This window comes from Aulonocara sp. 'chitande type north' Nkhata Bay, linkage group LG7 (assembly GCF_057382095.1).
Source record: "Aulonocara sp. 'chitande type north' Nkhata Bay isolate Kocher_YH1m ecotype deep benthic linkage group LG7, A_spYH_male_GT1.1, whole genome shotgun sequence".
Lineage (NCBI taxonomy): Eukaryota > Metazoa > Chordata > Actinopteri > Cichliformes > Cichlidae > Aulonocara > Aulonocara sp. 'chitande type north' Nkhata Bay.
The window spans coordinates 10997904-11011680 of NC_141350.1; the positions used below are offsets into that span (position 1 = coordinate 10997904).

The 13777-nt window shown below is 43.5% G+C and overlaps 3 protein-coding genes across 7 annotated transcripts in view; 2 read left to right on the forward strand and 1 right to left on the reverse strand.

Moving 5' to 3' along the window:
- Positions 1–3136, forward strand: part of ddx11 (DEAD/H (Asp-Glu-Ala-Asp/His) box helicase 11) — a 17026-nt gene extending 13890 nt beyond the window's left edge. For 3 of the 4 annotated variants that reach the window (XM_086298543.1, XM_086298544.1, XM_086298545.1), the window contains exons 27-28: positions 49–203; positions 1846–3136. In XM_086298543.1, the coding sequence (XP_086154669.1) occupies positions 49–203; positions 1846–1878 (188 nt within the window). In that variant the 3' untranslated portion in view covers positions 1879–3136. The remainder of the gene's footprint in view (positions 1–48; positions 204–1845) is intronic. The other variant, XM_086298542.1, reaches the window with a different exon arrangement.
- On the reverse strand, positions 2076–8095 carry washc1 (WASH complex subunit 1). Its single transcript, XM_086298546.1, has 11 exons — positions 7959–8095; positions 7310–7450; positions 6225–6336; positions 5981–6127; positions 4550–4686; positions 4312–4447; positions 4033–4228; positions 3724–3888; positions 3378–3536; positions 2820–2891; positions 2076–2733 (listed from the first exon to the last, which is right to left on the reverse strand). The coding sequence occupies exons 1-11, from the start codon at positions 7964–7966 to the stop codon at positions 2588–2590; spliced, it is 1419 nt and encodes a 472-aa protein (XP_086154672.1). The 5' UTR covers positions 7967–8095; the 3' UTR covers positions 2076–2587.
- Positions 8096–12573: 4478 nt separating this feature from the next.
- The window catches only part of iqsec3b (IQ motif and Sec7 domain ArfGEF 3b), a 37084-nt gene continuing 35880 nt past the window's right edge, over positions 12574–13777 (forward strand). Inside the window, exon 1 of one of the 2 annotated variants that reach the window (XM_086298550.1) lies at positions 12574–13369. In XM_086298550.1, coding sequence (XP_086154676.1) covers positions 12846–13369 — 524 coding nt within the window. In that variant the 5' untranslated portion in view covers positions 12574–12845. The remainder of the gene's footprint in view (positions 13370–13777) is intronic. The other variant, XM_086298548.1, reaches the window with a different exon arrangement.

Consider the following 13777-nt stretch of genomic DNA (forward strand, 5'->3'; position numbering starts at 1 on the left):
ATCAAAATACAGTTTTATTAACTTGTGCGTGATATCCTCTGTTCAAAGGAAGAGCTATTCGTCATCGGGGCGATTATTCCTCCGTTGTGCTGTGTGACAGGCGTTACTCCCGGCCTGCTACGCTCTCTAAACTTCCCACATGGATTAAAGATCGCACTACCACGCACACGACGTTTGGGCCTGCTTTTGCTGCCTTACGAAAGGTGAGGAACATTACAGGGAGTGCAGAATTATTAGGCAAGTTGTATTTTTGAGGAATAATTTTATTATTGAACAACAACCATGTTCTCAATGAACCCAAAAAACTCATTAATATCAAATCTGAATGTTTTTGGAAGTAGTTTTTAGTTTGTTTTTAGTTTTAGCTATTTTAGGGGGATATCTGTGCGTGCAGGTGACTATTACTGTGCATAATTATTAGGCAACTTAACAAAAAACAAATATATACCCATTTCAATTAGTTATTTTTACCAGTGAAACCAATATAACATCTCCACATTCACAAATATACATTTCTGACATTCAAAAACAAAACAAAAACAAATCAGCGACCAATATAGCCACCTTTCTTTGCAAGGACACTCAAAAGCCTGCCATCCATGGATTCTGTCAGTGTTTTGATCTGTTCACCATCAACATTGCGTGCAGCAGCAACCACAGCCTCCCAGACACTGTTCAGAGAGGTGTACTGTTTTCCCTCCTTGTAAATCTCACATTTGATGATGGACCACAGGTTCTCAATGGGGTTCAGATCAGGTGAACAAGGAGGCCATGTCATTAGTTTTTCTTCTTTTATACCCTTTCTTGCCAGCCACGCTGTGGAGTACTTGGACGCGTGTGATGGAGCATTGTCCTGCATGAAAATCATGTTTTTCTTGAAGGATGCAGACTTCTTCCTGTACCACTGCTTGAAGAAGGTGTCTTCCAGGAACTGGCAGTAGGACTGGGAGTTGAGCTTGACTCCATCCTCAACCCGAAAAGGCCCCACAAGCTCATCTTTGATGATACCAGTACTCCACCTCCACCTTGCTGGCGTCTGAGTCGGACTGGAGCTCTCTGCCCTTTACCAATCCAGCCACGGGCCCATCCATCTGGCCCATCAAGACTCACTCTCATTTCATCAGTCCATAAAACCTTAGAAAAATCAGTCTTGAGATATTTCTTGGCCCAGTCTTGACGTTTCAGCTTGTGTGTCTTGTTCAGTGGTGGTCGTCTTTCAGCCTTTCTTACCTTGGCCATGTCTCTGAGTATTGCACACCTTGTGCTTTTGGGCACTCCAGTGATGTTGCAGCTCTGAAATATGGCCAAACTGGTGGCAAGTGGCATCTTGGCAGCTGCACGCTTGACTTTTCTCAGTTCATGGGCAGTTATTTTGCGCCTTGGTTTTTCCACACGCTTCTTGCGACCCTGTTGACTATTTTGAATGAAACGCTTGATTGTTCGATGATCACGCTTCAGAAGCTTTGCAATTTTGAGACTGCTGCATCCCTCTGCAAGATATCTCACTATTTTTTTTACTTTTCTGTGCCTGTCAAGTCCTTCTTTTGACCCATTTTGCCAAAGGAAAGGACGTTGCCTAATAATTATGCACACCTGATATAGGGTGTTGATGTCATTAGACCACACCCCTTCTCATTACAGAGATGCACATCACCTAATATGCTTAATTGGTAGTAGGCTTTCGAGCCTATACAGCTTGGAGAAAGACAACATGCATGAAGAGGATGATGTGGACAAAATACTCATTTGCCTAATAATTCTGCGCTCCCTGTATTGTTAAAAACGTCCCCTTCATGATTGACATTTTAAATTTTCATATTGTGTCTGTATGTTCTTCTTTCCTAGTTCTTCCTGGAAAAGAAGCAGAAAAAAGCATAGTTCCTCTCCCAAAGGACCCAACTAACATCTCCCTAATATTCACGGAGACTTGTGTTAGGATGATAAGAAAATGATGTGCAACTGCAAGAGGGGAGGGGGGGGAAGAGACACAAAGTTCAATATCACACCACAGGCTTTTGAACATCTTGCACCCTTGTGAGTGCTGCTGGTTAAAAAAAAAAAAATCAGTCAGGCAGTTTTTCAGTTTTCATATTTATTATATATTTCATTTTTTGTACACTCTCTACATCTCGTTTTATTTAATGGCTGGAGAATGATGAATTTGATGGCACGATGCAAACAAAGGCTAACGGGGCAATTAACACTTCTAGTCAGGGTTATCCGTCTGAATCTCATAAAAGAAAATAACTTCTCCTCTATTTTTAAGTTTGGCTTGTTAAAAACTACTTACTGAACAGCTACCACACATATCAGGCACAGCGCTGGCATAGCAAATACATGTGACTGATTTACTCCTGAAGTTTGAAATATTCGTAGAATTCAAAGCAATGTGTTATGTAATGCAAAGCCTGCAGATCCGTTCCATCATCATCGTTTAACATGTTCTGCTTAAATTAAACATCAGTAAATTGTTTGATCATTTGCATTTTCCTTTTTTTTTTTTTTTTTAATAGTATTTCTGTGTTAGAAGGAAATTAAATCATTTTAAATAACTGTATCAAAGGGCATCGAATGTGGTGTTTGTCCATTACGCTTCCCAGTCGTCATCGTCTGTTGTCGCTGTATGTGGGGCAGGAAGTGGAGGGATGACATCTGACATCCTCGCAAATGCCCCAGAAGGACCGGCCGGAGCATCACCTGACTCTCCACCAGCTGGACCCTTACCAGATATTCCTGAACAGAGGATAGAAGACATTATGCAAATTCAATCACTAATATCAGTATTTTCAATTTCATTTGACATAAAACGGGCCTCTAACCTTTTCGTCGCATAGCAAGTTTGTTGAAGAGATCAGACATAAAGTCTCCACCACCGGCGGCCGCTCCCACTGCTATTTTAGAAGGAAAAAAAAAGAGTAAATAAATAATCATGCTACCAGTATTTTTTTTAAATTTGCAATTGGAAGAGATTATGGTCTCACTAATTCCCCAGTGCTGCACTTCAAAGTGAAGCATATAATTACAAGACTTTTTTTTTCTTAATCTAGTTATTCAGTCAAGGCAGTTCTCTTGAAAAAAGAAAGAAATGTAAGGTCATGACCTGGCGAGAAAATGAAAGGGCCAGAGATATGCTGTCTAATATTAGGTAAAACAGTTTTTAAGTACAATCGTTGGTTGGTATGAAACTGAAGTCACACAGTTAAGCATATGTGATAGTCAAAAACGATCTCATCTTAACATTCAGTGTGAAATACTGTATAAACTCCTGGTTGAATACTAATTAGGGGCTGGTCACGCTCCACTTTGCCTGGATGACTGCCGTGTGCTCATTAATAAAACATGGGCAGAACCACATCCACGCTCAAACCATCTGACACCTTGTTCTTGCTCCTTTTGTTTCTTCTTCTCCAGCTTGCGTTCCTTAACGTTGCGTAACTTGGCTTTGCCGATGCCCCCGGCGTTGCGGATAGACTCCAGCAGGCTGGCACGGCCATCTGACGGCTGGACCACCTCGCTGGGTGCACCCGACACAGGACCTGTATTTAGAGGAGCCAGTGAGGTCTGGGTTTACATCACTGAGGTCAATCTAATTTATGAGGACAAACATCATTTAGTCCGTGTGTGCATAACTGAGGGAACAGGCTTTAAGACACTGTCAGGTTCGCTCCAAGTCAGCAGTGTAGAGCCTGTACGAGACTACTGACGTGCATAAATGTGACAAACCTGAACTTGGCACTTGGGAAACTTCTGCGGAGCTGTCTGCAGGAGGGGGTGGTGGAGGTGGCGGAGGAGGAGCTGACGCCGGAGCTGCGGGAGGGAGGGAAGGCTCCGGAGGAGGGGGCGGGGGAGGTGGCGGAGGTGGTGTGCCATCAAGCTGGAGCTGAGTTCCTGAAACAAGCAGATGAAATACTGTATAACACTGGAAGAAAATTTGATCTATTTATGTAGCATCTTTTCAGATATCACAAAAAGCTTCACAGTAAAAGACAAATGGGCACAAAATGATTGAGGTTCACAACATAAGACATCTACCTGGTGCACTGCTCTCCTCAGAGAAGCAGGGCAGCTCGGGGATGTTGTGTGTGGGTCCCGAGGGGGCAAATCCAGGTCCGAGGTCTGCGCTGTAAGACAGGTCGTCTGCAATACCTGGCAGGTCTGGCAGGTAGGACGGCACATCTATCTCAGGCACTTGACCCAGGTCTGGCACATAGAAATAACTCTCTGCTATCTGTTAAGAGAAAAAGAAAACCATGATTAAGTTTTAACAGATCTGATCCTTCACAGAAAAAAAAAGGAAAAGTCAGAAGGTACCTGTCTCTCCAGTTGCTCTCTCTTTGTAATGGACAGAGGAGCATCGAATGGTTTATCTTCTTTTTCCGTCTCTAGTGTTGTGTGCGTTTTTGTCACTGCTCCCGCCAAAGGATCAAGAAACACATATTTCTTATATCTTTAAAAAAATAAGACACAAATTAAAACATACGAGAGAACATTGAAATCAGTCAGTGTTTACAATAAACATCTGTGTCTGTGCTGGCGTGTGCAGACTCACAGATTTTCTGTGGTATTAAAGAGCAAAAGAGAGCTGACAGATGAGATGTTACGCGGCAGACTGCCCAATCCTTCTTCTGTCTCATCCTCAGTCTTCTTCTTATTTCTCACGCACACAGGGAAATACATTAACTTCTCCTGAAAGGAAGAAAGCAGGACTTGGAGTGAGAAGGAGATCAAGAAAATGTTAACGAAATCTTTAGCAACGCATATCGTAAATGTCATCAAAGTGCTCCTGCGCATAGATGCACACAAACTACAACACCAAGTTATATGTTAGGGGGTATTGCTTCTATTGAGGGGGGTACTGAATAATGCATTTCTGCATCAGAGACAAATGCCAGCTCTATTTTCTTTTTTGTTCCCTTCCCAAGCCGACAAATACACACAGATACACAAACACGTGCAAGCACAGGCAGGAAAAAATATTATTTTTATATTTTTTCCTGTTAAGTTTTCTGTAACGGTGAAGGAAAAACAGTGGTGTTTGCTATAAATAATGAAGGAGCAGAGCACGTACACACAAGAACCACTTGGGGGGAAAAAAAAACACATCTCTTGTCACTGTGCGGTGACACAAATACAGCTGGGTTCTGATATAACCCATTTACATACATCACATACAGTATGTGACAACTTCAACTGTGACTCATGTGTAGTTAAATCTACAGAAAAGAAGGGACATGCCTGTTGCGGCTTTCGATACATGATTGACAAGCTGCATTTTTCTACAAGTCTATGTTGTTTTCACCTCCATTTTACCTCCTAAATAAGTACTAAATTGCAAGTAAAAGCAACAGAGTGCACATACAATTGGCTGCTGTGTACTACTTTGCAGTATTTTTTAAACAGACAACATAACCTACTTGGCCTGAAAATGTTTACTTAGCAAAACAGGAAATACGCAGGCCGAGTGGAGATTTATGCATAAACATGTTTCACAAGGTTTACAGGGCATTCACATCCAGTCAAGCATTCACTTGAAATATCAAAGTTTTAAATCAGGTCAAAATAAAATGTGTGTAATTTAAGGTATTACCCACATCACTATGGATATATCCAAGACCAAGACTCCTGCAAATGCTCTAAAGCTTTAAAGTGGTTTGCCCAGCAGTCTGCATAAATATGACCAGTGTGCTCAGAGTCCCCATGCCCTCATTTGACTAGAACGTGAGGTGTGGATAAAAGCTATGTAAATAAAGTTAACCGTGTCCATATTCCTGTTTTCTACCTGCTGTTTTAGCAGCATGAGCTGAACAAAGAAGCAGCAACACTAACTAGTCAGCAAACTCTTTTAAGACATCAGCTTTGCGAAAATAAAATATGCAATGTGGCTCTTAGCAAGTCACAGTCATCATTTTCATAATTTTGAAAATTGCTTTTCAAAACCTTTGCTCTTTTCCCCCCCAACATTTTAATGTGTTGATCTCACCTGCAAAGCCTTTTCATCAAAGGGTCGCAGTTTATTCTGTATTCTGTGTCGGGGCCGTGTTTGTGAAGAGGGGTCTGTAGCTCCAGCGAAGATAGACAAGTAGTCCTGAAGTTGATCTGGGGCTGGGTACTTGGCACTGGAGAAAACCTATATGCACATAAAATAACATTTTTACTCTTTTTTTCTCCTATATTCTGTATCAGAACTTAAAAAGCTGCCTTCTAGGGTGAAGATTCAGTGTTACCTTGGTGGCTTTCTTGCTGCCTTTAATCTTGTCGACACGGGCCTGAGCTAGTCTGATCCGGTCAGTGATGCTCTTGAGCTGGTGACGGTTTTTCTCGACACTGTCTGACACCCTGCAAGCAACAACAACTGAATATGGGCATATGCACATCTACACACAAAGGATAACCGTATGTCAAGGATACTGCACAATCCAGTTCTTTATTATATATCCTGCAGAGTCCCGAAACCCCCCAAAAGGAACTGAAGACTCCTACAATTCATTGAGATTATGTATAAGTATCAAATGCCACTCTCATGTTTTATCAGTGATCTACTTATAAAAAGCTCATGTTTCAAAAGTTTACATGGCCAAAACTGTTCTGTTCATAAATGTTATTGTTTCCATGCTGTCACAGGCAACACCTCCTCTGTTTTCAGGGTGCCAGACAGGACCATCTGTCCTCAAGCAGCTGCTGTTTGTTAACGGTGCAATCTATTAAATATGACAAAGCTTTTTGGCCCATGAGCAAACTTGCAACAGCTGCTGTTATATCTGCTACCAATTCATTTTGTGCGTTATTAAAACCTGTTCTTTTGTTGTTAAACACTCTTTGCTACCTAGCCTGAGCAAATGCAGAGATCACTACTGTTGAGTTTTTTAAAAAACTCTGTAGCTTTAAAACTTTTTGCCATTTTGAAAATCTGATAAGCTAAAATTGATCAAAGTAACCTTTAAATAAATGACACTAAAAATGAAACAATCCCTGAAACAGGCTCTGGAATAACATCTGGCTCACTCCTACCCTGAATAAAATGTAGTGGTATAAACTGAAGGAATAAAACAATATCAATAATAATGAATTTGTATAATACATTGTATTACTACAATGTAACCACAAACAACAATGTAATTTCCCTATTAATTTCATATTCATCCCGTATTTGCAACCATGAAAATGTAAACAAAGAAAAAGACTGCAGACCCAGTGATTCAGTTTACAACCAAGAGTCAAACACTGCGAGACCAACCTGGAAACTGTAAACTGTGTGTGTGTGTGTGTGTGTGTGTGTGTGTGTGTGTGTGTGTGTGTGTGGTGGGCTTGCCTTCTGAAGATGTCTGTAGAAATGTTCTCCAAGTACATCAGTGCGTCTGCTATCTGATGAACAGCCTCCTCCCTCCTCAGGTCGGGCTGGATGAGAGGCACAGAGTACACCTGGCCCTCCAGGCAGTGCTTCTGTGTCATCCTGCAAAGCAAGAGAGCAACAAAGTTGAATCAAACTGTACCACTGTGTTGTAATGGCATATTCTCATAGTAAGGATTGCATTCCTGACAAACAATATTGTTAAAAATACCATGCTGAGTATCAAATTTATGAGGGCTTATGTCATATGGCAATCTCTCTCGCTGTCTCTGACTGACACTGACACACACACACACACACACACACACACACACACACACACTTCACGTCTGACTCTCACATGACGGCGCAGGAATATTATATCATTTCTTTAACCACAGCACTATGTGGACTCTTTTTATCGTCTTCAGCTGGTCAGAATTTTCTAAAAGCTAATAGCTCGAACGGTAAATAAATCTGCACCCAAATTGCTGAAGATATTATATTTCAAACAGCTGATCTCCGTAATGAAATAACCCGACATCTGACACCTCTTAATCCTAAATGCAGAATATCCGTGAGCATAGCCATACCCGTTTAAAGACTTGTTTTACTAGAAAGACAGTCTCACCTGACCATGAGTGTTGTTTACGACCACAAAAACAGTATAATGGGAAAAAAAATGTGTCGGCGATAGCCACTCGTTTAGCAAAACAACAGTTTCGCACTTCCGCATCCGTGTAGCACGTGACGACTCAGCAATTATTGTGTTGCTTTCAGGAACACTCGGAAATCTCTCGTTTAGTGCAGCCTACGCTTGAACTACGTCAGTAAACCGAAGTATTGGCTAAGAGCAGAAGTAAATGGCAAGAGCACTTCTCAGAAAATGTGTAGGCTTTCCTGCAGAATTCTAGAAAGAATTCTGGACGATTCTAGCACCAGTTTTTTACAGAACGTTGTTGGAAATCAAAGAAAAGGGCAGACTTCCATCAAATATGAATTCTTCAAACATTAATCTCCTGCTAAAACCAGGCAAAGACCCTGTATATCCCTCAAGCTATCGTCCAATATCCCTTATAAATGTAGACCTTAAAATAATCTGCAAAGCTCTCTCAAAGAGATTAGAGAAAATAACCCCCCTCTTAATTCATCCTGACCAAACTGGTTGGTAGGCACTCATCAACAAATACACGTAGATTACTTAATTTGATGGACTACTTATACAGTAAAAACCTTGAAACGACAATATTTTCTTTAGATGCAGAAAAAGCATTTGACAGAGTAAATTGGAAATTTCTATTTGCAACTTTACACAAATTTGGTTTTGGAACCTCTTTCATTAACTGGTTAAAAATATTATACAATTTCCCAACAGCTTGTGTCAAAACAAATGACCAAACATCCTCCAGCTTCTGTCTCCTGAGGGGCACCAGGCAAGATGCCCACTCTCCCCTTCACTGTTTGCAATTTTTATTGAACCACTAGCAGCAGCAGTTAGACAGAATTCAGTAATTAAGGGCATAAAATGCAAGAACGTGGAACATAAAATCAGCCTTTATGCGGATGATGTGTTACTTTTTCTCCAAAACTCACAAACCAATATCTCTGGGGTGATTGAATTGATAAACTCTTTTGCAAGAATATCAGATTACTCAATTAACTGATCAAAATCTACAGTCCTCCCGATTAATTGCTCCTTCCATAATTCTTCTTCTACACCACTGCAATTGGGAAATATAAAATATTTAGGTATTAATGTTTCTCCCAAGCTTGTAGATCTGACTAAATTAAACCATATCCCACTTTTAAAGACAGTAGAAGGCGATCTGGCTAGATGGAAATGTTTACCCATATTACTCATGGGAAGGGTTGCCGCTATAAAAATGATGGTCTTACCAAAAATAAATTATTTCTTCTCAATGATCACAACTACCAACTTTCAGCACTACTAGCCAAAAGGCTTCAGTTTATCTCAGGATGGCTAAAACATACCCTCTTAGATGAACCTTGGCTAGATGTAGAACAAGCACTTCGCAATAATCTAGAGATCTCAGACCTACCATTTATCAGCTCAAACATCCAACGACATCAATGCTTCAAAAGCATCAGCATCAGCTCTTCTCTGACAGCATGGTGGGAGTTTCTAAAATTGACGGAGTCTTCATTAATCCCATGCAAACGTACACCTATCTGGAACAACCCTGACATATTACAAAACAATAATATGATAAACTTTCCAGATTGGAGTGGTAAAGGAATCAAATACTTAGAACATATATTAGAAGGATCAGAATTTATTCCATTTGATAGACCAAAACTTCTGGACTCAGATTTGCTTAAAAACCTTTCATTTAATTAGAAATCCCAGTCTTCAATTAATTCAATACAAAATATTACATAGAGTGCACTATACAGGTCATTGGATGTTCAAGATGGGCTTTACGTCTACCAACAACTGCTCACACTGCCAAACCAATTCACCGGACAATTATATCCATGCTCTTTGGTTCTGTCCACCAGTTCAGAAGTTTTGGCGCGAGATATGTGAAGACTTATCGAAGTGTCTGAAATGTAACATTCCAACTTCCCCTTTAGTGAGTTTGTTGGGCAGCTTAGATAATGTCACTACAGAAAAGAATATAGCCCATATGGTTTTCACTGCCCTATGCATAGCCAAGAAAACAGTCCTCATGAACTGGAAAAATAAAAATAATCTTAATAATAATATAGAAATGATCTATTAGATTACATTAGTCTTGATACAGCCTCTGCCACCACATCAGATCAATTACTCTAGGCTCCTTTGATCAGCTCCATCACCTAGTGGGGGTGGGGGGTCATAGTTTGGTCCCACCTTTGCTGTTGTGATTGGTGTGGGGGCAGGGACAGGCTTGGGGCGTCGGGGGATTCCCCAGGAGCATCTTCCTTGGAGGGCTCAACCCGGGGTTGCGGTCATGGCCTATTAAGGGCTCTGTTGGCTCTTAGGTGACGGTTTCCTCGTGGTTGCGTGCAGCGGGGCTAGGGGAGGGTCTGTGCTGATGGACGCGGGTTACTGACTGGTAGCCTGGCTGCCCCTGGGTGGGTCCGGTACGGGCGTGGGGTTCTGGGGGTGCTCCGTCTTTGGGCTGGGGCCCTGGCTGGGCCTTGAGGGCTTGGGTCCTGGTTGGTGTGTTGCTGGGGTTGTGGGCGGGTGGGTGTATGGGGGCCAGTGCATCGAGCCACCTGGGGGGCTCTTCAACTGGTGGGGGAGGCTGTTACATCTTGCAGGAGGTCTCCTCTTCCTTCAGGAACTCACTCTGCAGGAGGGGGAGATACAGGAGAGGTGGAGGAAGATCTCAGCCTGGGCGTCTATTATCCTGTGTAGTCTGGAAGATGAGTGGATGACGGGGTGGGAGGAGGAGTTGGCCGTCTGATTGGGGTCTGGAATGTGGGGCCTCCCTGCTGCTGCCGAGTCGGGGCAGTCTGCTTCTCTCCACCCCAGGGAAAAGGGTAACACTACCTGGGTCTGGGTGCAGTTTCCCCCTCCAGGGGCAAGGGTACCTATGTCTGTCTCCACGTTGGATGAGTGTTGAGTAATTGCATATGAGAGCATGAGGGTGGGAATGGATGTCTGTATCTGTGTGTGCCTGTATGGCTGTGTCTATATGTCAGGTTGGGTATCAGACGCCACCTCTCTGGGGACATCTCAGGCCCTCCAAGGTATGGAGGCCTATCTCCCCCCACCACTTCCCCTGCCAGTGGCAGACGCCCTCAGACATCGGTGCGTTGGTGGTTCTTTGTGTCCGGGGGTGGGCGTCCAGGACACAAAGAACCTCACTTCTTGGTGGCTGCTTGTCGGGGCCTGGAGCCTGGGGCTCGCTCGGGCCACTTCGGGGGTGGGGTGCCCTCAGCCTCTCGGCCTGGGGCTCGGTCACTCTGACACAGCTGGCTGCCGATGGAGCTCACGGGCGCGTCACTGCAACCCCCCCCCCGGCTTCTGGCTGCCCCTCTGTTGGTCTTCCTTGGTCTCTTGTGTTCTGAGGGCCTCTGGATGTCTGGAGTTTTGATCTCTTCCATACCTGCTTCATGCCCTGGAGGACGGGGCTGTGGCCCCCCACACCCTCTTGCACTTCATTACATGAAGGAACCTTTTAAAAACAAGTGCGACCATGCTCACAGGTGTACACACGGGTTCTCACACACACACACTACACCCTTTTTGGCTCCTACCTCAAAGCACACTGTGTGCTGTCGATCTTACGTGCTGCACAATAATGTTTAATATTTAGTATTTACTGTTATATTCCCATAGATCATCGTGATGTTGTTTATTATGTTGCTCTTTTTTTTTCTTCTGCTTGTTTTCTCTTTTTTCTTTCTCAACAGGTGATCCAGGTGATTGATACATGTATTTTTTGTCTGCTTAATTTGTTGGTTTTTGTTTTTTGCCCTTTATCCCCGTCCCTCTTCCCCGCTGTTTTTCTTTCCCTCTTTTTTTCTCCCCTTTCTTTTCCCCAGTCAAGTCTGTCCCATATTTAGCAAGTGAAAATAAAATAAAATAAACAATAAAAGGTGAATCAAATAGACCATTACGGCAAGGCTGGGATGGTCCATTTGGCAAAGTAAATCCGTTGGGCATCTTTCTTCGCCTTTAGACAACAATTCTGATGGCAAAGAGACAAACGGGACAGGCCAAAAAAAAAAAGTATAGGCAACGCAAACATAAATAAGCAAACAATAATATAAAAGTCTCTAAGTTTTGTATTATTTGACTTTTGTGAATGAGTGTTTAGGTCAAGGCACCATGAGACGTTCAATTGTCTTTGCATGTAATACATCCCCCCCCCCCCCCTTTTTTTTTGTTCCGTATTGTTTATTTCTATATAGACAATTTCGTACGAACTAATTTCACATTCTGGAGCATTTATAGTTTTAACTTAGTTTTTATGGGCCTTTAAATTACATACAAAGCTCAGGGGCAAGATGCATCGTAAGATGCACATGCTACACAAATACACCGCCTTGCGATTGTTTAACCAAATTCTTAGATTTAAAAGAAAAAAGGATTTTGTGTGCAATAAATCAGCTTCACATACTAGTCCACAAACTAAAGATGCTCCGTAGAACTCCTTGTAGCTACCTATAGGGCGCGTGCTAGGACCGTGCTCGTGTCTGTGCGTGCAGTGACGCATCCATCCTCGAGCACCTCCCCTCCTCCCTGCTGTCACATCTGGAGCTGGCTGCTCTCATCAGCACCACTCAGCGCAGTGTATGTGTGTGTTTGAGAGAGAGCGAGAGCGAGTGAGAGAGAGTGAGGGAGGGAGTAAACGACTGGAGAAGTGGAGACTGACTTGGTCGGCGTAGCCTCATCCACAGCCGAACAGAATCAAGGAGAGGAGAGCGGAAGGACATCCCACGCCACCTTCTCATCCGCACTCACAAATAGGCTGTTTTGCATCTCCTCTGTCCTCCATCCGCGCGTCCAGGTTCTTTCCCCCCTCTCTCTCTTTCTCTTCCTTCCTCTTGCTGTGGGTAGCGTATGATGAGCTCCAGCCTGCTAGAAAACCCGGTGCAGGCGATTCTGTACCTGCGGGAGCTTACCACCATCGTCCAGAATCAGCAGAGTCTCATCCAGACCCAGCGTGCAAGAATAGAAGAGCTGGACCGGAGGGTAGATGAGCTGATCGGCGAGAACAGACACCTGCGGGACGTCAGGATACAACAACAGCATCCTTATCACCACCATCACCACCATCACCACCCCGACCCCAGCTGCCTTCATCATCACCACCACCATCCCCAGGACCCCCCGCTCAAGACTAGTCCGGGGTCTTTGCCAGATGCGGCTTCACCAGCACAAGTCGAGGCGGCTCCGGCTGTCCAGTCCTCGCCCACCCAACCTATGGACCCAGGAGACATGCAGCTGGTCCCAGCCGAGCCATCCACAATTTCGCCGGTTGAAAGTGAGTCCGAAAACGGTGGAAGTTGCCACAGCTGCCGCTCTTTGGTTCCGATGACCCCGACAACCCTTTGTCGGTCTCTGGCCCTGGCCAGGAAATCCGAGTGAGTAGAAAATATTAGAGCCTTTGATTGTTTGCATGTATGCGTGTGCGCCAAAACGCTCCAGATGCCTATATACATAGCCTAGTGGCTTTTCAAAAAGTAGCTCTATAGCCCATAATTTCAAACCTCTCGCGTTAACCTGACTTATTCGGCTGTATCAACTTCAAGCCAAAACAAATTTCATATCTTCCATATTACGGGCTAGCCTGTTGTCGAATCCAGCTTTTGTCTGAAACTGTGTAATTAGGCGCATCCACGTGTGCGTGCGCGTGCTCTGCAGATTGAGAGGCGTTTAATTAAAGAAGAGGGCGCTTGCAAATTTCCAATTTTCAGCTCTGTGTATGTGTGTGCCGACCAAGGACCGTGCCAGGAGAGGAAGAGGTGGATTATTTAAATGAGAAACTGGAT

Coding starts and splice junctions, on each gene's coding strand:
- washc1 (XM_086298546.1), bottom strand. Junction 4,229..4,311: donor GAGAGCAACTGGAGAGACAG/GTACCTTCTGAC, acceptor TTCTCTTAACAG/ATAGCAGAGAGTTATTTCTA. Junction 3,537..3,723: donor TTCCCAAGTGCCAAGTTCAG/GTTTGTCACATT, acceptor CTCTAAATACAG/GTCCTGTGTCGGGTGCACCC.